Source organism: Vulpes vulpes, chromosome 1, assembly GCF_048418805.1.
Source record: "Vulpes vulpes isolate BD-2025 chromosome 1, VulVul3, whole genome shotgun sequence".
NCBI classification, from domain to species: Eukaryota; Metazoa; Chordata; class Mammalia; order Carnivora; family Canidae; genus Vulpes; species Vulpes vulpes.
Window position 1 is genome coordinate 194,508,357 of NC_132780.1, and position 24,669 is coordinate 194,533,025.

Below are 24,669 nucleotides of genomic sequence, written 5' to 3' on the forward strand. Positions count from 1 at the left end.
GAAGCTAATCCTTGGGGCAGCAGTAAAAACCAAGGGCCAAGACACAGCACTGAACATTTACTGGGGATCTTATTCACAAATATGTGTCTGGGTATTTGTGAGTGACCCTGACCACGCGCATATGCATTATTTGTGATTTTTTATAGCAAATATTTTATTTGATGACAAAAAAATTTGTTGTAAAATTTGCACTTGGAATTGTGTACAGATATTTGAAGTGAGCATTTTTAAGTGTCAGCTGTAGCTAAGGAAAAGTTGTATCCTTCCTGGATGGTCTTTACATTAAATATAACCTTAAAAAAAAACAAAAACAAAAACAAAAAACAAACCTAAAACAACCTGACAATATAATCCTACTATTGGCCAACCACTACTCTTTTATCTGGAATACAAAATATTTGTCATCTGGGGGCTGCCTGAATTTACCTTCAATTTTCTTTCACATTTAAATTATTTTAAAAAGGGACTCCTGGGTGGCTCAGAGGTTAAGTGTCTGCCTTGGGGCTCAGGGCATGATTCTGGAGTCCCGGGAAAGAGTCCCATATCGGGCTCCCTGCATGGAGCCTGCTTCTCGCTCTGCCTGTGTCTCTGCCTCTGTGTGTGTCTCTCATGAATAAATAAATAAAATCTTTTAAAAAATAAATTATTTTAAAAATAAAGCATTTTCAAGGAGTATTAATGAGTTTTTTAAGTGGAAACAGAACAGTCTGTGCTGAAGTAGGAAGAGCTGTGAATTGGAAATTATGAGCCCGGGGCTCTGGATCTGACCCTGCTTTGTGACCTTGGGCACATCTGACCAATTTGGGAACAGTTTCCTTGTGCAAAGGGAGACCTAGAGAAAGGTCCCTTCCAGCTCCTAAAGGCTAGTCTTTTGTGCTTCCCTGCATACCAGAGTTCTTTCTTATTCTAACAGTGACCTCTTGTGGTATATATCCTTCAGCAGGATTTTTTTTTTTTTTTTTTTTTTTTTTTGATTTGCAAAGTAAACTTGGGAGTTTTTGTTGTTGTTGTTTCTGGTAATTGCATTTAATACTATGAGGCAGCTCTGACTTGTCTTTTGATAGATAAACCTTAGCTGGAAATCAGATGTTGGCTAAAGGATTGTAGAGCACCAAACCCCGTCTTAGAAACAGTCCTCTGTGGTTTCTTCACAACCTGCCTAGAGCCGACTCCACACTTTACGGAAAGAAGAAATGCTTTGGTTTGTGGGCTGAGTGTTGTGTGTATTCCTCTTTCTCCTAGGGACCAGGGGAAGAGGCCTTCAAGAACCTCATCATGTTTCAACAGCTCGGACCTGAGCAGACTGGAAATGAGAGCAGGTGAGGTGCCCTGTGCGTAGTAGAGGTCCCCAGCACGCCTTCGCCTTCAGCATCTCCACCCGCAGGAGAAACATTTGCACTGAAGATGTCTCAGCTGGTTCACTGTTTGAAAACTCCAGTGACTTCGGCCAACTTGGCCACACATCAACATTTTATTTTTAGAAATTTTTATTATTTTCACCACAGTCTTCAAATTCTTACCATTACAGCTCTAGGGCCTCAAACCTCCATAGATTACTGTCTCAGTGAGCATACAAGCAATCATTTTGTAAAAGCATTTGGAAAATTGCAAAATTTGACAGCAGCATCCTTCTTGAGTTCAAAATCATGGCTCACTTAAGTGAAGCTCTATTAGCTGTATGAAGACAGCCTTTGGGGGCTTTAAGTTTGAGGGAATAAATGTAACAATATAAATCACAGGCTAGAAATGATGCAAAATGTATTCATTCAATGAAGTGTAGCAGTTACACATGTAATATTGGCTGAAATGAGTACAAACATATTACATGAAAACATTAAGTTGCAAAAACAATGACATATGTTGTTGATGGATACAGATCTATGTGGTGACGTGTAAAATCAAACATGATAAAAAAAATAACCACCTGATTTAGAATGCTGGTAACCCTTGGAGGCAGAGGAAGGAAGGGGAATAGATAGGGGATGGCAACTATATCTATAATGTTTATTTCTTTGAAATAAAGGAGAGGATAAAAATACAGTTAATATTTGATCAAACTGTTTGTGGGTACACAGGTGTTTGTTATATTTTTCACTTTTTTACACACATGCAATTTTATAAAACCAAACTAATATTAGGCCCCCCAAATATTTTCTTACTTTCAAAACTAATTTCTCATCAATAAAATGACTTTTGTGGCCAATCGGAATTTCTGTAACACTCAGGAAAATCCTAGCCTGATTTCTGCATCAGCTTTGTTGCTAAGGATTTTACATTTACTTGCTAAAAACATCAGCCAATAAACATTGTGTCAAGTTTTGTGTCCAGAACTCAAAGCTGTGGTTAAAAACTATAACCACTGAGACAGCAAAATCGTCAAAAACATGCTGAAATTTCTGCTTGACTTACCCAATTTCCTGTTGAATCATAATTTTTATATTTAGCAAACTGTGAACCTAGATGAAAGTGCTTTCTAAAATATTAGGTTGTTGCCCAAGACTGAGGCAAACTTTTATTTAGTTTTTGTAGATCTTAAAGAGTAATCACAGGATCCCATGCTTCAGTTGCTAGAGTGGAGAGGGGTTTGGTTATATAAAATGGTATTTTTGCAGAAAGCAGAGTTGAAGGGGGTCCGGGAGTGGGCGGAGATGTGGAAAGGTCACGGTTGGACACAACTGCTTGCACTATGATTCTTGGGAAAGGGTTGAAAGTGATCCCTTAAGCCCCAGTGTCTGGCTGACTTTTGCTCTGAGAAGGAACAAGTCTTTAGAACATCCAGAAGGGCTTGCAAGGGCCTTTCCTTTCCCAAGGTTAAACCCTTCTGCAATTTCTGGCTCACCCCTGTAATTCAACTCTGCCTAGGGTGAGCATGTTCTTGATTCTGTGTATCCTAAGAAGCAGATTGATAATCATGGTTTCTCACAGAGCTATTCTATGAAAGGGCATATTGCATAGGAGGTAAAAATGCTGATTTGAACTTATTGGACTTGGTAAATTTCAGGGTGCCATAAATATTTGGTGATTAAGTTATTTGTCTGACTTATCGTCTGGCTTTTCACTTGCCTTGATATATGTTGACTTTATTCACACGTCTTTGGGCTTTGTCAGATACCTGGGAATATGAACAACCATGTGTTTTATACTGCTCGAGTATTCAGGTTTACTTTTAGAATCCATACCTATAATTTATCAAAGTTAGGGTAGACTCATAAAAGTAATAACCCAAAAGATTGAGACGGAAAGTTGAAGCTTGGGAAAGCTCTGAATTTTTGAAGTATTTTTTCAAACTCATTTAGTGACAATGCCTGACCTGGACTGATGGGAGGCCAGGAATTGTCTTTGTTTTGTTCCTGTGAATATGCCTGTACCCAGCTGCAGGGTGCCACCCCAGAAGACCTTACTGGGGGTGGTCTTGCAGTGTGTGTAGCATATTCCCTTACTAAAATTCAAAATTTTTTGAATCCCAAAACACATCTGGCCCAAAGGCTTTGGATAAGGGATTGTGAACCTGCACGATATGGACTGATTTTGTCCTAAAGGCAATGCACATATGCATTTTTTAAAAGATTTTATTTATTTATTTATTTATTTATTTATTTGAGATAGAGAGAGCACATGCAGGGGGAGGGGCAGAGGGAGAAGAAGAAGCAGACTCCCCACTGAGCAGGGAGCCCACGTGGGGCCTCAAAATCAGGACCTGAGGCGAAGGCAGACAGACGCTCAACTGACTGAGCCACCCAGGTGCCCCACACCTATGCATTTTATGGTGAATTCTTCCTTATGGGTTAGATGATTACGTGACGCTTTGCTAGTAAAACTATAGAGAGCACACCTACACCGTTTAATTACACCCTTGTTGACAATCCCTTTCTATCTACTTTTTCTGCCCAAGCTCTTTTCACACGCCCAGTGTACATTGTCCCCTTTTGGTATCAAGAAGGTCTGATAAAAGGCGAGCCTGGACTCGCTGCAACTGGGGTGGCTGTTTCCAGCAAGAAGTGTGTTAGAGGAAGGCCTCTGTGCTGGAAGGGATGGGTACATTGCTTAGCTTTCCTGCTTCTCCTGGGTGACATCGTCATTGCACGCTTAGGAAGTTTCATGTGGATTGTATGTATTTTCTTCTTCTAAAGAGTAACACAAATACATGAGAGGTTTTGGAAAATACAGTAGCACATTAGAGAAATTAATGACCCATAATCCCAATACTTGGAGATTACCATTGTTACCCCATTTTCTAGAGGAAAAGCGATGCACCTTGCCCACAGTCAACTAGCTCCTAGGTTGGTAGAGCTAGGATTCAAAACCAGACAGTGACTCTAGAACCTGTGCTCTTAATAGGCTTCCCTGGTCCATTGGTCCTCTCCCCCGCCCTCATTGAAATAATCTAAAAATATATAGGGCATATGCCTTTTCGCTGCTCTCCCTTCTTCTCTTTCTATGAAACCCTGATTGTCCCTATCTTTTCTAACTCTTTGTGCGACATTTTTGGGGTGTAGGCACTACTGTGGGCACTTGATTGATTGTACTGGGTCCACTCTGAGCAGGTACAGACTGAATGGACTGGGTGCCATGTGAGCACCTTATGGGAACGGAGGGAGAGAAAGGGAGAAGGGAAGCTGAGGACTATGTCCTTCGCATTGCTCTTGAGAGTCCGCACTCTCATTTCTGGAGGGAGCAGTGCCCCCTCCAGCTACACTGTCTGTGCTTTAGATAGTGAGATATTTCCTGTGTGAAATAGATCATGATTTGCAGTTTCTAGTAAGATTCACATGGCCCTCCAAAGTCATCTTTCAGTTTACTGTTTTTGCTGTGGGGTGGACTAGCCTAGAGGTCAAGTGCTTACAAGTGCTGTGGAGCTGTGTGACCTTGGGCAGGTAGCTTAATACCCCTGAGCCGCACTTTCTTCATCTGGAAAATGGAAACCATTTGGGGACCTCTTCATAATGTTATAAAAATTGAAGAGTTGTGCTGCCTCTTAAAGTCCCCCAGGCAATGGCAGCTATTCTTCTACAGCCTACATTCACAGGCAGCATCTAATCGTGATGATTCAGTGGGATCACATAGCCGGATAAACTTCAGACAGTGGTGGCCTATTGTTTTTTTTTTAATCAGGAAAATAAAATTCACATTTATTGTGCATTACTAGATATTAGGCATTGGGCTCTCAGCTTTACCTATATCATGTCTTTTAATTCTCATAGCCCTGAATGCAAAGATATTCATCTCTGTTTCACTGATGAGGCTTAGAAAGGATGAGAACCAGATCCCAGCCAACCAGGGCATCAGTAATGAAGCTGTGATATGCACTGAAATCTGTCAGTGCCTAAAGTACAGGCTTTTCCTACTACCCCACACAGATTCACTTGGTGTTAATGGCATTGGCCCCACAATGATACGGCCATTTCGTTTTCTATTGGAAAGAAAGTCTCGCCATAGGCCTTCCTTTTAGAAAATTTTTTATTAAACATGTCTCAAAATCCTATCTGTAGTTTTCTATTTATTCCACGTTACAGAGTGGTAAGTTTAAATAAAAAATAACTCAAACTATTTGCCTTGCAGGGTGCCTGGCTGGCTCAGTGGTGGAACATGCACACCTTGATTCTGGGGTCGTGGGTTCATGCCCCACATTGGGCGTAGAGCTTACTTAAAAATAACAGCAGCAACAACAAGAACAACTATTTGCCTTACTGATGATAATTCCAGCATTTACAAAGTTTGAGACATCATGCGGTGTCCTAACCAGAGTTTAAAGTTCTGATCTCTTTACATGATCTTTTCTGAGTTCAATTTGGGGTGATTTGCTTAGAAGACAGGTAGTTCTAATTAGAATTAGTTGGGCTTAAATGTAATTTCATTCCACAGTTGATTAATATAGTGATGAATAGTAAAGACTTGTGATGATGCTCTAGGTATAACTTTTTTTCACAGCTTTCTCCTGATCTGGATTTCTTTTGCAGTCTCTAAAGCCAACTTGCAAGAAAAGGAAACAGAAATAGAAGTAGATGAAGTCTTTTGGAATACGAGGATTGTACCGATTTTGCATGAATTAGAAAAGGGTAAAAAAATCAGTTTTTGTTTTAAATTGAGAATATCTGTAGTTATTTATATGTTTCCCCATTGCCCTGATATTTTTAGCATGTTTTGCCTACCATTTCTGTGAATATGTTCAGAAACAAATGAAGTTATCTCTTTACTCATCCAGTAATGTATGTATGAACGACATGTAAACCTAATATTTAGTGAGTAAAAACTATGCTTTAATTTCAGGAAGAGAGCCTACTTCTAAAACTCCCCAGGGAATATATATTAATTATCACCTGTCTGCCCAAGGAAACGCTGGTTGGAAATCTCTGGGGCGGCAGTTAATACACGAAAGTAGAAGATTAAAACAGATTTCAGGCTCCTGAATCTTTGACTAAGTCTCATAGACCGCCATCCTTGGGAGGTGTGCCCATGGTTTTCCAGATCCAAACGTGTATGTCCTCCTCTCCTAAGGTTTACCACCCTTGTTGGGAATGCCACTCAGAGCTGGACGTGGCCTGGCCTGGTGTATACCCAGCCCTTGCACCGTGAAGTTCCCCAGCAGTGAAGGCCCATGATCAATGGGTCTCTGCAAAGGTGCCCCATGGGAAGCTTGTCAAGGGAATGGTCCCTGCTTTTTCTCCTTTGCTGCTCCTCGGGGATTTCATTTCTGAAGTTGAAATGGGCTCCTCTGGAGCCATAGTCTTGGACCTCCACCTAGCTCAAACCACACAGCACACATTGGGCCCTTACTAAGCATTGTGGAATGAGGACTCCAGGATGCGCAAAACAGTGTAATAGATTCAGAAAGAGACCCTACGAGGAGCAGGGTAAACAAGTCCTCCCCAGCAAGTGAGGAAGTCATGTAAAAGACCTACTTCCTAAAGGGTTCAAATAATCTCACTGTTCCTCAGCTCCCTTTTAGTGCTTTGCTGTGCTCGTGGCTCATGTGGGAGCCCTGGGGAGGGCTTATGCTCCTGGTATTGCTACTAACGAAGCACGTGGCTTCGGGGAGCCACTTAATCTCTGCATGTAGCAGTGTTCACATGCCAGGTGACGTGGATTAGACTGGACCATCATCGCTGTCCACTGTAGCTCAAAACCCCAAGTGATGATTTTTCTCCTCTTAGAGTTACTAATTTTCACCCTCAGATTAGCAAGCCAGCTTAACTTTGGGGCCTTTATTTTAGGAGATGCATGCAAAAACCAGTAAGAAGAGCAGTCAGTCTGGGCAAAGGTATAAAAGGAGAACACGCTAGGAAGAGCGCAGTGGGGAGGATGGCCTGCAGCACAGAGGCCTATCTTGGAAGAAGTCTTCCGCTGGAAAGATTTTAAGAGAGTTCTGAGGACACCAACAGAGAAAATTGAACTGGAGTTTGGGGTTTGAAATGCCAATGAATCTCCCTTCTCCGAGGATTGATGACACTGAAATATGGCATCGCTCCCATCAACTTTAAGAATAGCAAATGGTGACAGGACTGGGCTACTTGAGTTTTTGAGGGTCTTTATTATTTTTCTTTTTATTTTGACATAATTTCGGACTTACAGGAAAGCTTCAAGAATAGTACAAAGAAATCCTGTATGCCCTTCCCTCAGATTCCTCAAATATTAGTATTTTACCACATTTACTTTATTATTCCCTCTCTCTTCCTCCCTCTTGCTCTTGTTTTTCTGTAACCCCCCCAACACACACACACACACACACACACACACACACACACACACACACAGAGTTTTTTTTCCTTTTTTGATCCATTTGAGAACAAGTTGCCAATGTGATGGCCCACATCCCTAATACCCTAACATATATTTTAAGAAACAAGGACATTCTGTTACACATCTGGAAACTACCATACAATACTTTTTAGGTACAAAATACTCAGATTTTGGCAGTTATCCTAATAATTTCCTTTGTAGAGAAAGAAAATCCTGGATTATAAATTCAAGGTATTTGTCATGCCTCTTTCATGATCTTGACATAGTTGAGGAGTACAGGCCAATTATTTTATAAACTGCCCCCACAAATGAGTTTCGTCTGGTATTTTCTCACACTTAGACCCAGATGAGGTATTTGGGGTATGTATATGGCAGGAGGGGTGCTGTGTCCTCAGTGCATCACAGCAATAGGCACATGATGCTGATCTGGTCTCTTACTGGGGATGGGGGTTCTGATCACTTGGGGAAGGTGGTGTCCAGGTTTTTCCAATATAAAGATACTATTTTCCCGTTTGGAATTACTAAGTATCTTATAGGGATAAGTTACTTTGAGACAACATTGCTTTCTATTACTCTCACCCACAAGCATTAGCCCCTTGAGAATCTTGGAAGCTCTTGAGCTCAAGTTGTCTTTTGAACCTCTGTGGCATTTTTGACAAGCCAATTGATATAAAGAGTTAATTTGATCAACAGTTTAAATTTTGACCCATGAAACTTCCTTTTTTTAGTTTCCTTTAAGCTAAAACAGCCACTCCTCGTTGAACCCACCAGGCTGAAGAGTTTGCAGAGGGAAACGTTAGAAAAATGCCTTGAGGTCTCCCCACTGCCAGAGAGTGGCCCATAGCCTGGACTTGGGGTTTGTGAAGAAACTGCCAGTAACAGAAGAATAAAACAACAGAACAAAAGTGTTCTTACAATGGAGCTCAGGTTTTTCCTTTTATTTAAAGTTAGTCTAAGTCATTTCCCAAAAATTCATTTATTTAAGTGCATAACCGAAAGGCATTGAAGGTTACTGAGCTATTGAGGTTTAAAATTTTTTCTTAGATGTTATTGTTGAAAAGAGCTAAAAATGGCCTGAGTCATTTCCTTCTTCAGGCGCACACTTCCTCTATGTGGGCTTTTAAGAGCACATTATGGTATTTATTTAAGATTGGTTTCCTAATTTTAAATTTTGTGATGGAATCTATCAGATAATAGTTTTCAACTGAATATCTTAGACTTGGATTCTTAGATTTCCCCTCACATTCCATTTTATGTGCTAGTTTTTCTTCCTTGTATGCCTGTGGGTATGGCTATCACTGCCAAAGATTGCTGTCCTCAGAATTCTCACTATAAAAGAAAATGTTCTAGGTTTCTCCTATTTCCCAACTAAAGTCTTCATTTTATCCTCCTGTCTTGTAATAACCACCCGCAAATAATAGGGGATAAGGTGGCATTTTGAGATTTTTATTCCCTTTGGACCTTCTTTCCTCAGGTAATGGGCATTGTTCTCTCAAAAAAAAAATATTGATCACCGTTTTCATCAGCAGATATATCAGAAAATGAGTATATATTAGACCATGTTATAGATTGTCAGTCCAGGCTTCTCACTGTACCATGCTCTGTTGATCCAAAGATGCAAAGACATGACTCCTCTGCACTTAGTGTGACATCTATCTGAGGGCACAGCTCATGTAACAGAACATACATATGTATGTGAAAAATGACAGAGTGCCAAGTAATGTTTGTGGAATGTGGAACGGTACGTCTTTTCTGGAGGAGCCAGAATGTAAACAGAGCTTTGATGGACCAAAATCAGTAGGGATGAAGGTGAGGAGAACATTCTAGGCCAGTGGAACTATGCCCCAAAGGGTTGGAGGTGGAGACACAGTCTTGTGCTTCCCTGAGACTGAGCCGAGCACCATGAGGTGGAGGCATTTGGAATACAGCGAACCAACTGGAATAGGTGCCATTCCATTCTTCAATAGGCTCTTTGAAAGACTGTGTGTTCTAGATAAGCTGACTGATTAGTAAATAAGTCAACATGGTAGGAGGTGGGTCAACGAGGTGAAAAAAAAATCAGGTAGATGGAAATTACAAGAGAAGGGAAAAAGCATCATTCAGGAATTTGAAGATGTTCGGGGAAATAATTATGGGGTTTTACTTACACTGTGTTTGACACCCTTGAAAGCTTGACCTTAATTAGTAAGTGCTGCTTTACTCTCTTTGCTCTGACAGAAGAAAACATTGAAACGATTTGTGCTGCTTGCACACAACTTCATCACGCTTTAGAGGAAGGAAACATGCTTGGAAATAAATTTAAGAGAAGAAGTATTCTCCTGAAGACCCTATATAAACTAGTTGATATTGGTTCAGACGTGCTCAGCCTTAAACTTGCAAAAATTATTCTAGCAGTAAGTTTTTCTTTCCTCTGGTCTAGTAGACTGTAGCACATGCAAGTTTTGTTTAACACTTTATTTGTAAATATTACAAAGAACATTAGAAATGTGGTGTGTGCGTTTAGAATCTTGAAAAAAAAAATTCAGGTCAATAAATTGGCATCTCAGAATTTGACTAGGAAGTACTATATCCAAGGCACTAAGGCTGAGTACGTGGAAAATATTCAAATAAACTCCTGCATTTGGACCGCGGCTAGGTTTTTACAAAAGGTGACAATAGGCAAATCCATTCAAAGCAGTTCTTCAAGTAACCTGACTGGTGATGAGTATCCGAGAATGCAAGCTGTGGCTTCTGCCCTACGGTTTCTGCTGAGCGCTGGATTCTGCTACATGATTTAATAAATAACTTAGGGTAACGTGGGCCATGGACACACTGGCCAGGTGCTTTATGAACCAGTGTGAACCAGAGAAACAGCTGCATGCGGTCATGGGAAGGTGGTAACAGAAGGCTCCCGGGAGGTGTTAGAAGAAAAGGCCAGACACCAAATAAAAGTCTGAATAAACTCTGTCTCGAACAAAATGATATCATTGTTTGAGGGGAGCCCTTTGTTGTCACAGCCCTAAGCAGTTGGAAACAAAAGATAAGACAGAGTTATTATAGGACCTTCTAAGAGAGCCGCTAAAACAAATGAATGAAGCTTTGTTTACCTGGTCTCATAAAAGTAAGAGCTATTATGTTAACACCCATAATTCATATAATTTAAAGTCTGAAAGTACACACTGAAGGTGAGCATTGGCATACTTACTGAGAGTTTCGTGAGAATGCCCACGGTTCCTGATTTTGATGTGTTTCCCGAATATTCTGACTACAATAGTCTTTGCGATGTTTTTGGAGAAGCTACATTCTTATTTAGCTGTCCTCACAAACTATTCACCCTCTTGTAAGAAGCCTGGATATGATATTTGACTCTGAAAGTAACATTTCTTTGAAATGGTGATTTCGGTAGCCTTTTACTCCCCTCATTGAGGGTAAGTGATTAATTAATCAGCTTTAACGAAACAAAAAAGAGCATGAGCCACAGAAACAACGAGAATTTAAATAAAAGCTTGAAAAAAAAGTGGTAGGTAGAGGTGAAAAGATACCTGCATGCTCACCCCATTTCCTCTCTGGCCCTGGATTTGGGGTGCCCCCTGGGCCCAGGAGAGCCCCTGTGTGAGGCTGGAAGGTTCCACCAGGGTAGCTGCCCTGGGTAGACCCACGCTGCCAGTTACTGAGGGATCAACGTGACCTTTGGTTGTTCATCTGGATCCTAGACATTTTGCTCCATACCAAACCAAAAAAAACAGATAAATGAGAGAGAGAGAGAAAGGAAGAAAATGCCATGAATTCATCAATGCTTTGCAGAGAAAATATTATTTTGGTTATTAAGGGTGCCATTCAAATTAATTCTATGAATGACACAGTTTAACTATTTTAGGGTAAAAGGCTAAGTGACGTGCCAGGCGGTGATGGCATTCTGAACGAAATTTGATTAGATAAAGCTCTCAGTGGGACCTCGACTGCCTTGCTGAACGAATCAGGGGTGATTGTGCTGGGCTGCCCTCCCAGAGCAGAGATGGGCAGGCTGTTCCTTCTGATGAACTACAGAACCAGGTCGGGAGGGACCTTCAAGGCCATCAAGCCCGACTTCCCATCTGCTACCTGAATCTGCCCTAATGTTCCAAGCAAGACCTTGTTTTGCACAGGGCTTGGTGATGGAATTCTATGCAAGTTTTAAAAAGACCACATCATAAAAACTGTCAAAAGAAAAAAAAATCAGCAAAAAAAAAAAAGATATATGGAACTAAGATGTTTTTAATATCTTCTCTAGTTTCTGCCAATATTTTACCTACCAATTTAGCCTTACTATTCAGACATTTACAATTATTTATAGTTAAACATATTCAGTGAACATCATGTCAGTTGTTCTGACTTCTTCCTTTTTTTTTTTTTTTTTTTTGGTTAAGGAAGTTAGAGGTTTTGCCAGACAGCCATTTAATTTCAACCTTTGTATCAAAAGATCTTACAAACATGTACCAGTCTATATTAAGAATTTTTTGAGTACAAACATATATACTATGAATGCAACTATATTCAGGGGGCCAAAAAAAAAATCTAATTCCCTATACAGAGGGTGAAAGAATAAAAACAACCCAACAGTCTGTCAACAGTGATTATATATAGTAATAGTATTATAAGTGTTTTAAAACTTCTCTTTAATTTTCCAAGTTTGCTTTAAATAGAAAAGACTGCTATTTTTAAGGTAAGAAATAAACCATCCCACTGCAATAGCTTACTTTGTGCCAGGGACTCCTGACACTGGAATACAGGGAATAAAATTGTCCCTGCCTCCCCAGCTGGCATGTAGCAGGAGAGACTCTGATCAACAGAACACCCGAGGGGAGGCTGAGTACTGAGGGCACAGTGGAACGCACAGGAAAGGGAACGGACAGCGTGGGGCGGAAAGAGCCGTTTTATGTTAGGTAGTCTATGTTCCTTGCATATGATTTAACATTTTATTATCTTTTCACATCTCAGAGTCATAGTTTTACAGTCACCAAAAGAGAAGGTATAGGAATGTGGTTTGGATGTAAACTGACCTCGCAGCAGGCTTGGAAATGATTGTTTTTTTGTTTGTCTGATTTTTAATGGAAACCCTGATATATGTTGTTATTTTCCCTTTGTCACTTTTCACTAAAAACAGAAGACTTGGGGGGGGGGGTGAGGTTAGTTGTATTCATTTATTTCTTCAACACATTTTATTAAGTATATATGTAACTCATGCTACATATCATGTAGTGCCCCCCACCCCCGCCAGGCTCATGATGTAGTGGAAGATAGTTAACTAATTAAAATATATTCCCAAGCATTAAGGACAATATGTATTTCCATTGATATAGAATTTATTTCTATTGTCTTTAGTCAGCTTATTTACTGGGTTTTTAAATAATTTTTTTGAATACCTGAACATTACTTTTTTTTTTCCCCCATATCCTTTTCCCTCCTTAAAACAGAAGGAATCACCATCCTGCCTCATATAACAGTTTATGATACTTCCACAACAGAACTTCTCAGACTTGCACGTGCACTGGATCTCTGGGGAGCTTGTTAAAATGCAGATTCTGGGGGCACCTGGGTGGCTCAGTGGTTGAGCTGCCGTCTTTGGCTCAGGGTGTGATCCCTGGGGTCCTAGGATGGAGTTCCATATCGGTCTCCCTGCAGGGAGCCTGCATCTCCCTCTACCTATTTCTCTGCCTCTCTCTGTGTCTCTCATGAATAAATAAATACAATCTTTAAAAAAAAATGCAGATTCTGATGCAACAGAGCCAGCCTGGCAGCCCAGGATCTGCATTTTTAATACAGAGACTCCCCAGGTGCAAAATGGAAATGACAGTTCCTAATTTGCAAGGTCACTCTGAGATAACCTGGAGAGGGCCCTGAGCAGGGAGGCAGAGGGACGCTGCTCTATGAATAATGCTTCCCTCCCTCTGCCCTTCAGACATGAGACTGTTCATGTTGATCCTCATGTCTCCTACAGTGAACAGCACTGTGCCTGGTACACAGTAGGAGTTCATTAATATTGGTGGATCGAACACAGAATGAATCTTTAAAAACATGTCTGATAGACTCCATTATCTTTTTTTCAACTAACTGGAAAGTCATTAATAAACAATATTGAAGGTAATTTTAAAGATACTTTTTAATGATAAAATAATGACCCATACGCCATCCTTTATCACACAGATGTATGTGTTTGCTCAAATGACCTCATTCCTACAAATATATTTTACATTCTTGCAATGGGGGCATATAATATTCCCATCTAACAGTAAGTTATAAATTTATAAGTGTCTTCTTTTTTTTTTTTTTTTTTTTTTTAATTTATGATAGTCACAGAGAGAGAGAGAGAGGCAGAGACACAGGCAGAGGGAGAAGCAGGCTCCATGTACCAGGAGCCCGATGTGGGATTCGATCCTGGGTCTCCAGGATCGCGCCCTGGGCCAAAGGCAGGCGCCAAACCGCTGCGCCACCCAGGGATCCCTAAATGTCTTCTTTTTAAACATGGTATTCACAGTTACCCTTTCTGTGACTCCTTAATATGAATGGTATTGTTCCATAATTTATTAAATTATTCCCTAATGTAGGACACTTAGGATATTTTTATTTTTAATTTTTACTCCTTTAGACAAATATACAGCTAATTGAGTCTACTTGATGTAGTTAGTCGCCCTCTACTGTGCTTTCTTTTTTTTTGAAGTATAGTTTCTTATTCCCTGTGTTTAATTTACTTAAATATTTTTGTATGATTTAGAAGGTAATTTTAAGTTTTGAACACTACTTGCTATTATCTAAAAGCATTCCAAATAGAGCATCTAAAATAAATATATATGTATTATCTAACCCAAGAATATTACTTTTTTGTTTTCTTTTATACAAACAATAGAGAATCATACCTTCCTCCTTTCTTATCTTTTCTTCACCCCTACTAGGTATTCTTTTCTAAATTAATCTAATCTGAATTTTTTTGTTATCCATCTTCCTTTACTCTTGTATATTAAAGCAATTACCCCATTTAATTAAATTGATCAATATCCTTCCCCCTTTTATCCTCATGTACTCTTTAAAAAGTAACTAATAATCTCATTGTATAAGGATGAGACTTTATAAAGAAGTAAATACTTATCAGTAGAGCATGCTTACCCTAAAGATCATTTATATCATATTTACCATAAGTGAGGTAATTAAATACTATAGTTGGTAAATATGTAGCCTAAATTTAGAATTGTTCTTTATGTTTTAAAAATACCCTTGCAGCACTTTAAAAATAGATGTTTGTGTTAAAAAATGATGGTGCATCTCTAATTCCCTCTGCAATAAAAACGTAAGTGTTTTCTTTCTCTGCAGCTTAAAGTGAGTAGAAAGAATCTTCTTAATGTCTGCAAACTTATATTTAAAATTAGCAGGAGTGAGAAGAATGACTCTCTGATTGAAAATGACAGCATTCTGGGTAAGTATCATTCAGTGCTACCCTTGAGCCAGTGTTGCCCTTGAGTACAAGTGAGAAATTTGGGCAGCAAAGTTATCATTGATGGTAGCCAGAATATTTTATTTCCTAGTAATATCCAGAAAAGTTATGTGATGCCTAGTTTTGCTCTGTCCTTCTCTGTGTTTTCCACATTCTGCTTAATGTAGTCTTTGGAGCCAAGAAGGATAGTTTTAAATGCCTGTAGTAACATTTTGTGACTTTCTCAAGTGTTCCCTACTTAAAAAACCATTTCCTTGTCTTGGATTGACCATAAGACAGAATACATTTAATGGTATTTGACATAATCAAAAGTTTTGGGCTTTTGATGTAGTAGGAGTGACTCAAATCTGGAACAAACTGGAAGACAGCTGTTGTAGACTTTTGACATCAAAGTGCCTCAAACATGTTTCAGATATGTAGGTAGAGAAATTTTATTACACTCTTACTTCCTAGCTAAAACCATTTAAGTCTTGATATACCCTTAAACAATTAAGATGCTTAGTTACCTCAATAAAAATCTTCTGTGAATTTGCATTGCTGATCTAAGGCAAGGAAACGCCCTGAATTGTTTTTGTTTTTTTGTTTTTTTGTTTTTTGTGACAAAGAGTAAATGATCTCTTTTTTTTTTTTTTTGACCCCAGCAGACAGGAACAAAGAAAGGTGCTGACAAATGATCACACTGACATTAATAAAACTAAATGTGAAAGAGGGGTGATTAACCTTATCAGAGTTGCCTGGGATGCCCCTAAAATCTAGTAGTTGTATGCTATTCAGATGAATGTTCTTAAATTGTCTTGGGAAACAGTAGATGTTATAGTCAAAGGATCCCTTTCTGTGGTGATTGAGATTCTTAAAAGATCCTGTCTTGATTAATTTCCCATTCACACAGCAACCAGTATATTCTTGAAAGTTTGTTGAAATTTAAGAAATTTTCTTAAATTGTCTTAACTATCAACTGTTCTGTAATAACTCAACATTTTTGTGACTAAAAATAAAGGATGGTAAATATTAGTAAGAGGCAAGAAATGGCATTTTAATGAAAAGAACCTGTTTGTATTTATGTATTAAAAATCCCATCCTTTTGCTCTCATTACTATTTACAGAGATTTGTCTGAGCTACAAATAAGCTTCTCTTTTTATACCACACGAGTAACACGTAACAAGCATTTGGATGTAGGTTCTGACTAACATTTTACAAATTGTATTTGATGTTCACATACCAGTGCCTTAAAATGTCTCTCTCCAGCTATTACACATTTGTAGTAATTCGTCTTTTTTGCAGAATCATTATTGGAAATCCTGAGAAATGAAGATCTACAAACTAACACTGAAGCTTTTTTATACTGTATGGGAGCTATCAAATTCATTTCTGGAAATCCAGGATTTCTCGATGAAATGATCAGCAAAGATGCTGTGGAAATATTGATGAATTTGATAAAGCAAATAAATGAAAACACCAAGAAATGTGGTACATGTTTACCTAACTCAGGCCACTTATTAGTCCAAGTGAGTATTTTACTTGAAAAGAGTATATGTGTAAAATCAGTAATATCAGTTACTGCGGGGGGCGGGGGTGTGTAACAGGCTGTTACTTACAGCCAGGTGGGAGTGCCCGGCATTGGGGATCAAGAGAAGCAGCCGCTGCCCCACCCCACCCCGTGTGTGTGTGTGTGTGTGTGTGTGTGTGTGTGTGTACCTGTTTCCCTTGGAAAGGCTAGTCCATAGCTTTTTTTTTTCTTTAAGATTTATATACTTATTTATTTGAGAGAGAGAGAGAAAGAGCGAGAGGGAGAGGCAGAGGGAGATTGACATATCAAGCAGACTCCTCACTGAGCGTGGAGTCTGACTCAGGACTCGATCTCATGATCCTGGCTGAGATCATGACCTGAGCCAAAATCAAGAGCCAGATGCTTTACTGACTGAGCCACCCAGGTGCCCCTATTCAGTGACTTTTCACAGAGCATCTCACTACACAGCTTCAACATCCGTTTCTGCAACCCTGCAGAGAAAGCAGGCCTAGGAGAATAAAAAAAGTAGCATCATGCCATAAAACAATTGTATGCTATAATCAGAATTTTAGCAGGCAGAGTTTTAATCTTTAGAATTTCCAAGACTGGATATTGTTCATGAGGATGGGTAGCTAATGTCTTGAATCTTGTATCTGCAATAAAAAGCAAAAGTTAATGATATTGAGTGGACAGTAGTTGGGGGGTGTGTAGATGACCTGCAGGCCTGAGACTATAGGAATGAAGGTAGCAAAACTAGATACATTTAATATGACCAGGGGCAAGATGAAAAACATTTGTTATGTGTTAGTTTTATTACTTATTTTGTGGCAGATTTAATTTCATAGTTAAATTGTTTTCACTGGAGCTGCTTCAGCTCTCATATTCATTTTTAGATGAGATTTTACTTTTTAATAGCATTTGTATATCAGATAATAGCATCTTTGATGTAATAATTCATGAGATTTGAAATGTGCTTGTCAATTAACAAGGATTGATTGAGCACTCAGAGTGCTTGGAGCCTTTGGGAAAGTGTGTTAAAAATTAGATTTAAGCCCTGCCTTAAAGATGCTTAAAGTGTTTATGATGATCATTAATTTTGGCCTTTGTGGTCTGTCTCCATTTTGAAAAAAGATTATGAAAACCCCTTTTAGTCGTGAATGATTCAAAATTCTACTGGATGTGCTATCTTTTGTCTAGGAAGACTTAGAAACATTATTTTCATACAGCCAGTATTATTAGTGAGTTAATCAAAATTTTTCCTCAATGAAAATAATTATTTTGGTTATATGATTATTATATTTCCTGATATAAATGCAAAAAAAGTATAAGTAAAAGTGTAAAATCACATTTTTACCCTGGAATAACACATCTTAGTAACCATTATTCCATTGCATTTTTATGCATATATATATATATATACTTACATATGCATAATTTTATCTAATTCTTGCTTTTTATCACAGACCATCTTATTTTTAATAGTTGTTTTTGCTTATTTTCCATTACTCTCTTCCTTCCTCATTTCTCCTCTTCCAACCAGTTAGCCAACACTGTTCACACTGATGTGATCAGCACCTTTTAACATAATCATAGGTTTTCAAAAATGAGACAGTCTATGCACACCTGTGTTCTCATGTAACAGTACATAGTATGAACCTGTTGTAGGTTTATTTTACATTTTTTTAATGACTACATAATATTCTGTGATAAGGATATATGTCAAATTCTGAACTGTTCTCCTATTGAGGTGTTTACTCTTTTTAATTTTTGTAGAATGCCTTCTAGAATTCTTGTCTGATTAAAAAATCTCTTTCCAGGGTGCCTGGGTGGCTTGAGTTGAGCAACTGCCTTAGGCTCGGGTCATGGTCCCAGGGTCCTGTGATCAAGACCCACATCGGGCTCCCTGCTCTGTGGAGAGTCTGCTTCTCCCTCTGCTCCTCCCCCCTGCTCATGCTCATGCACATGCGCTCTCTCCTTCTGAAATAAATAAATAAAATCTTAAAAAAACAAAATAAAATAAAAAATAAAAAAGCTCTTTCTAACCCATTTATATACATATGTAAAAATAAATATATGATAGAATATATAATAAAATACATACATAAATAAAATATTTTATTTATTTTTATATTATATTTATATATTTGTGACAAAATATATAGTATGTAGAAGTAAGATCAGTTGGTATAAAGAAACACTGAGTATCACTGTGACCTAAAATATATCCAGCTCAGAAGTAGGACCTCTGGTGTAGCAGTGAGGGCAGTACTAGTGCCCGTGGTCCTCTTGTCTTTCTTTTTCCCTCCATTCAGCATCCTTCGATGCGAACTGACTCACTAGGTTAGATGCCTTTTTCCTTTCCTGACATCCATGCCCCCTTCCTGGTGGTGTAAGGAGGGACACTGCAGTAACTTCTTTCTCACTGCCTGCCACCATCACCAGGCACTGCCTTTGTCTCCAGAACCCTCCTCTGAGCCTGCCTAGGATCTGGCTTGGGCGGGACTTAACATGCCTGAGGTTTCTCCCTGGAGTACAGTCCAGCAGGAGAAAGTGCCACCACCTAAGCATGTGCTCCCCCTGTGGTCACCAAGCCCCATTTGCATCAGCTATACAATGTCACTCTGTGTGTGTGTGTTTACAACCCTGGAGAGGAAGGGGATATTGTTTTGGGCTATTTCATCTGCAGGACCCCCTGAACTAGACATTCCCTCATATTTAATTAAAATGAAGAAAAGCTGTTTTATATTATATGATTGATAAAATGTAAGCGACATGGCCTCACCAGAAGAGCAGCTGAAAATCTACTCCTGTGAATATGTAACACTGACCGGCTCTTCACCAGCCAGCTCAGGTGCAAATTCAACCACACAGATCTGGACATGTTCAGGATTATTTATTCACACTAGTTTTCAGAACTTGGTAACTCTAGCTCATGAGACATTTTTAAAAAGCAACTTTATTCAACAGAACAAAAATAAGTTAATCACCATGGCTGCACCAATAAAATGTCTGTCAGCCACAGAGAACATGGCAAGGTGAAAAAGACAAAGGCGGGCGGCAGTGGACAGTTGCAATGTCCTCTTTTTATGACTTTCAACCCGGAGAACCTCAGTAGCTTTAGCACACTTTCTGGGGACCTCCTGTTTATAAAACTGTACACATTCCAGTCTCTGGCACAAATGCTAGAGTCATCGTGTTTCCCTAAAGCTGCCCTCTTGGATGCCTGGAAGCTGGAGCCTGAAGGTTGTATAGGATTTGGGAACCTGGCACAAAGGGAAAGGGATGAAGGTGTGTTTGGCACAGGCTGCAGAGCCAGAGGGGTTCTGTGAGCGTCGGTGAGAGTCATAGGCCACAGCCCTAAGTCTCAAACACCAGGCTGTAGAGGGTGGACTTGGAGGTGAGTTGGAGGTGAGTGCATGGGGAGGAGGTGATGAGATCCAAGGGGCAGAAGGATGAAGGTACATGAGATACTAAATTGATAAGGACCAAAAAGCCAAAAAGTGAGGGGAAGGGAACGTATCAGTGGTAGGAACAGACTGGAGGGTTAAGGTCTCACACACAGTAGCCCGGGTTAAGGGACGTCACTGTAGTTATTAGATTTGAGGCCGATAGTAATGGAGCTAAAAGGAAGGAGGTCATTGAATGGAGGAAGAAAAGCTCCTCCACACCCTCTGGGCTAACGCTGCTTACAGGAAAAACATGGAAGTTTTGAGATTTTGAAGGGTTTCTTTATGTTGTTTCTTGTATATCTATCTTATATTCATACGTGGTGATGCTTATCACTGTGTGGCCAAAATCAAGAGACATTGATTTCACAGGTGTTAGTGGAGGGGCTGCTCGGTGCCAGGTGTGTTCCGGATGGTGAGGAAGACAGAGGAGGACAGGACAGCTGCCAGTAGGGACCTACTTTTTGGAGACCCCCGTGTCCAGATAATAGTATTCTGATGCCTTATTCTTCTACAAGATCACAGTGTTTCCACACATTCAATGCTGCCTTCAGTTCTGCTGATCAGATACTTAATAGCATTTTAAGAGGGTGAGTGTGGCCGCTCAGAGGATCTGAGGGCCGCCACCTGTGCACCAAGTGGAAGTTGTAATACTCCCAAGTCTCACAAAACTGGAGCTATGACTTTGTAAAATTACAAGAGTAAAGAAGGTTCCACTGTGCGTGTTTACTGAATTTCAGAATACTAGAATTTCAGGAGAGTTCCCCAAAAGTTGGAAAAAGGGAAATACAGGCCAGGTAAAAGGCAAGGCCCCCTAACCGCCAGTAGTGAATTGCAGCACCCAAAGAGGTAACCAACACAGAAATAGGGACTTGCCAATGTCGATGTAGAATGAATTATCAGATGTTCGTCTCTGACTTCTAAAGGCTAACATCTGGGGAGGCATGACACAGGGGAACTGCTGGAGTCCCCTCCATCAGCAAGTCTGTTGTGGTCTCCATCATGCCCCCCCTCCCTGGGGAATGGAGAACAGTCTTCTGTGTGTGTCAAAATCACAACCAAGCCCGGATTCCCCTGGTGTCTCGTCTGTCTTCTCTCATTTTGAGAACATTGTGCACAAAGCTGCTTGACTGTAATTGAGGAAAATCTCAAGGTATCACATTTATAGTTAGGTAATTTATAGGTACATAATGAAACTGTTAAAACCCAGCCTGTCTTGAACTCGCATTCCTATTTTTTCATTCCTTTGTATTTCCAACCTTTCTTCTTTACAGCCTGACTCATTTGATTTTGAGTTCAATCCACAGAGAAGTGTATTCTTTCATTCCCTGCTTCAGATACAACATTTTTAAAGTTAGACTATTTTTCAGCACCCAGATAACATGGTTTACTTCTCTCCCTTCCTCTAGTGCCCAATTCACTTCTTTGGCCTCAAAGCCTGCAAGTGTCCCCCAGGAGGTCCTTCAAATCCTAACCTTTCTCCGTCTTTTGCTCAGTGCATCTCTCATGTCATCTTCCTTTTTTTAAGAGAACATTTCTCGGTTATATTAGTCCTCCTGGCCCTTGTCAATCCCTGTTCCATTCTTCACCTTGGCTTGAGTTTGGGGAAAAGGAAAGTGAATTAAACGAAGAGATGACTCAGACATTTTGAGCCTGGATGGTTCAGAAAATGGAGAGTTGTGTAAGGGATTGATATGGTGAGAGGAGGAAATTATGTAATTAGTCTTCATTGAAAACTTTAAGGTGCCCAAAGAATAGCCAAGTGGGGCTGTCTGGTAAGCAATCAGAGTTATGAACTTAGCAGAGAAAGTAAAGCTGAGAAAGCAGATTTCAGGTCATCTGCATGGAGGTGATAGTTGAAGTCAAGAAAGACAATGAAGTTACTCAAGGGGAGAGTAGAGAAAGATTATAGAGGAGGGCTGAGAACAGCTTCTGTAGAATGACCAAATTTGTGGAATGGGGAAGAAAAATAGAAAAAAGAAGTGGCCAGAAAACTAAGAAAGGACAATGTCCAGGACAGTAGAGATCTTAAAGCACGAATTGGGTTGGTCTTGGTCAGCTTTGGCAAGTGCTGCAGAGAACACTCACCGGAAGAGGGCTTCTGCTCCTTTGTATGCAGAAGTTTGAGTAGGCAGGTGGGATGGAGTCCTATCGCTAGCAGTCCATGCTCTTTGAAGCTTGGATGAGTTTTTTAAATATCTGTATTTTTTAAATAAAAGGTGTTTTGATATGGTTGATTTTTTTTTAAAGAAACATTTCAAAGCCCTAGAGTAAACTCCCTGCTTTGACTGATCTGAGTTCATTGCTGTATTCTGTGTTCAGCTCCTCTATCATGTCTTCAAGATCCTGATGGTCCATTTGGCTTTGTACCTGGTGTTGGGACAGGGCTTTTTAGTGAAGAGGGCAGAGGCCTAAGCTGGCCTTTGAGCTCTCACCCTATCAGTGCTTCTCAGTCACTGAGCCTTCCCTTTCTCATCTTTAAAGGACCAGTTTAAGGGCCCTTGGGTGGCTCCGTTGGTTGGGCATCTGACTCTTGGTTTGGCTCAGGTCATGATCTCAGGGTCATGAGATTGAGCCCCGAGTCGGGCTCTGCGCTCAGCTCAGAGTCTGCTTGAGATTCTCTCCTTCTCCCTTTCCCTGTGCCCTTCCCTAGCTCATGCATGTGCTCTTTCTCTCTCTCAAATAAGTAAATAAAATCTTTTTAAAAAATAAAGGATCAGCTTAATGGATAATTGGAAAAATTAAATGAGAGAATAGGACATGACACATATTTGCCACATGATAGGCACTCAGCAGAAATTTATTTTTTTTTTCAGAAATTTATTAAACAAAATAAAATCAGAATTACCAACACCTGAAGCTTCAAAGAGCAGTTTATTCTGATGAGGAAAAGGGAATCATAAGAAATTAAGATGGCAGTGTTAGGGGTGGATTTCAAATCCTGGATCTTTTTCATTTTTCTGTCTTTGAGAAGCTATGTGGAGAACCATGCTGAATAGAAACTAAAATTGGAAGGGGGTGTTCTCTCAACAGCGTGGGATTCTGGGTACTTAATGGACCCCAAGTCTCAGAGTCAACTATCCTCTGCTTCAAGGATTTGGGGAATTTAAGAGATGCCTTTGACTGAAGTCTAGAGATTCAATGAGGCTGTGATTTACATAATGTTAGTAATTAACGACTGTACCAAGGTGGTTGAGGTCACTTAAATCTTGCTTTAGTTATATTTAATAGTTTTAAAATGTAGATATGAATACATATTTCAGCAGTTAATTATTATGAGTATGCATACTTAAGTAGGAAAGTATGTTAGCTCTTTCTCTGGCCTACCCTTGCCAACGGGAAGCCTACCTTTCAGACCATAAAATCAGAACCAAGGCAATGATTTCCACCTGATAGAACCTTGCTGTGATAATTGGAGGGAATAAGCTGCATACCTATGAGAGCAGATATCCCCATGATTCTATTTCTTGCATTCTTTTTAAAAAATATTTCTTAAATTCTTATAATATTAATGGAGATTTGATGATCAAACAAAAAAAACACATTTTTATAGCATCTTTTTTGAAGGTTTTGTTTGAAGAGGAAGCAGCAAAAGAGGTCTTTTTTTTATTGTTTTAATTGAGGTATATAATTTCTAATACAGGAAAATGTTCAGATCTAACACGTTTGATGAGTTTTGACAAAAACATACAACCGTGTCATACACACCCCTATCAAGATGCAGATTTCCAACACCTCAGAAATTTTCTCCCACCTCTTTCCAGTTAACCCCCACTCTCCTATCCCACAAAGGGAACCATTTTTCTGATCCCTTTCACCATAGATAAGCCCTGCCTGTTCTAGAGTTTAATATAAATGGAACATACAGTGTGTGCTGTTTTGTGTCTGGCTTTTTTACTTTTTAACTTTTATTTTGAACTAAGTATAGGTTCACCGCAAGATGTTGCAAAAATAGTACAGAAAGGTCCTGTGTCCCCATCATCTAGCTTCTCCCAATGGTGACACCTTACGTAACTACAGTACATTATTGAAACCAGCAAATTGTACAACGCTGTTAACTAGAGTACGATTTCTGGCTCATTTTGCTGAGAGTTTACTGTGTTTGAGATGAGATGAAACTTTTTTCATCACAACCTTTGGTCTTGGTTAGGCTTGCTAATTTTGTGATGATGTATTTATTGGTGGGAAGGGGACTGCTATTTGCTACTTAGGAGGCTTCTTTTCTATAAGGAATAGCAGCAGTATGACTAATAACTCACTCATGCGATTGGCGTGAGAGGATAGGCAGTCAGAGCCCGGCCCTTCCTCTTCACTCCCCCTCTCTTTCTTGGGAAGGACCTGTGAATCGGTAACTCGTGTTCACCTTGGACTTTCCAGGGATGGCATATTCTAAAGATCTGGGGACACTCAGAGTCCCCAGACATGTCATGTAGTGCCTTGGGTTTTGAACCTGGAAGTAAGAAAGAAACTAAGGCAGATAGGGACGGGGAGAAGATCGTCACTGTAGTTGGAAGCTATAATTTACAGCTGAGGC

The 24,669-nt window shown here is 39.7% G+C and overlaps 1 protein-coding gene across 2 annotated transcripts in view; it reads left to right on the forward strand.

Annotated features, from left to right (window-relative positions):
• ARMC2 (armadillo repeat containing 2) overlaps positions 1-24,669 on the forward strand; it is a 104,638-nt gene that overhangs the window by 38,512 nt on the left and 41,457 nt on the right. For both annotated transcript variants that reach the window (XM_072738396.1, XM_072738398.1), the window contains 5 exons: positions 1,243-1,319; positions 5,958-6,056; positions 9,955-10,130; positions 15,061-15,163; positions 16,464-16,687. In XM_072738396.1, coding sequence (XP_072594497.1) covers positions 1,243-1,319; positions 5,958-6,056; positions 9,955-10,130; positions 15,061-15,163; positions 16,464-16,687 — 679 coding nt within the window. The remainder of the gene's footprint in view (positions 1-1,242; positions 1,320-5,957; positions 6,057-9,954; positions 10,131-15,060; positions 15,164-16,463; positions 16,688-24,669) is intronic.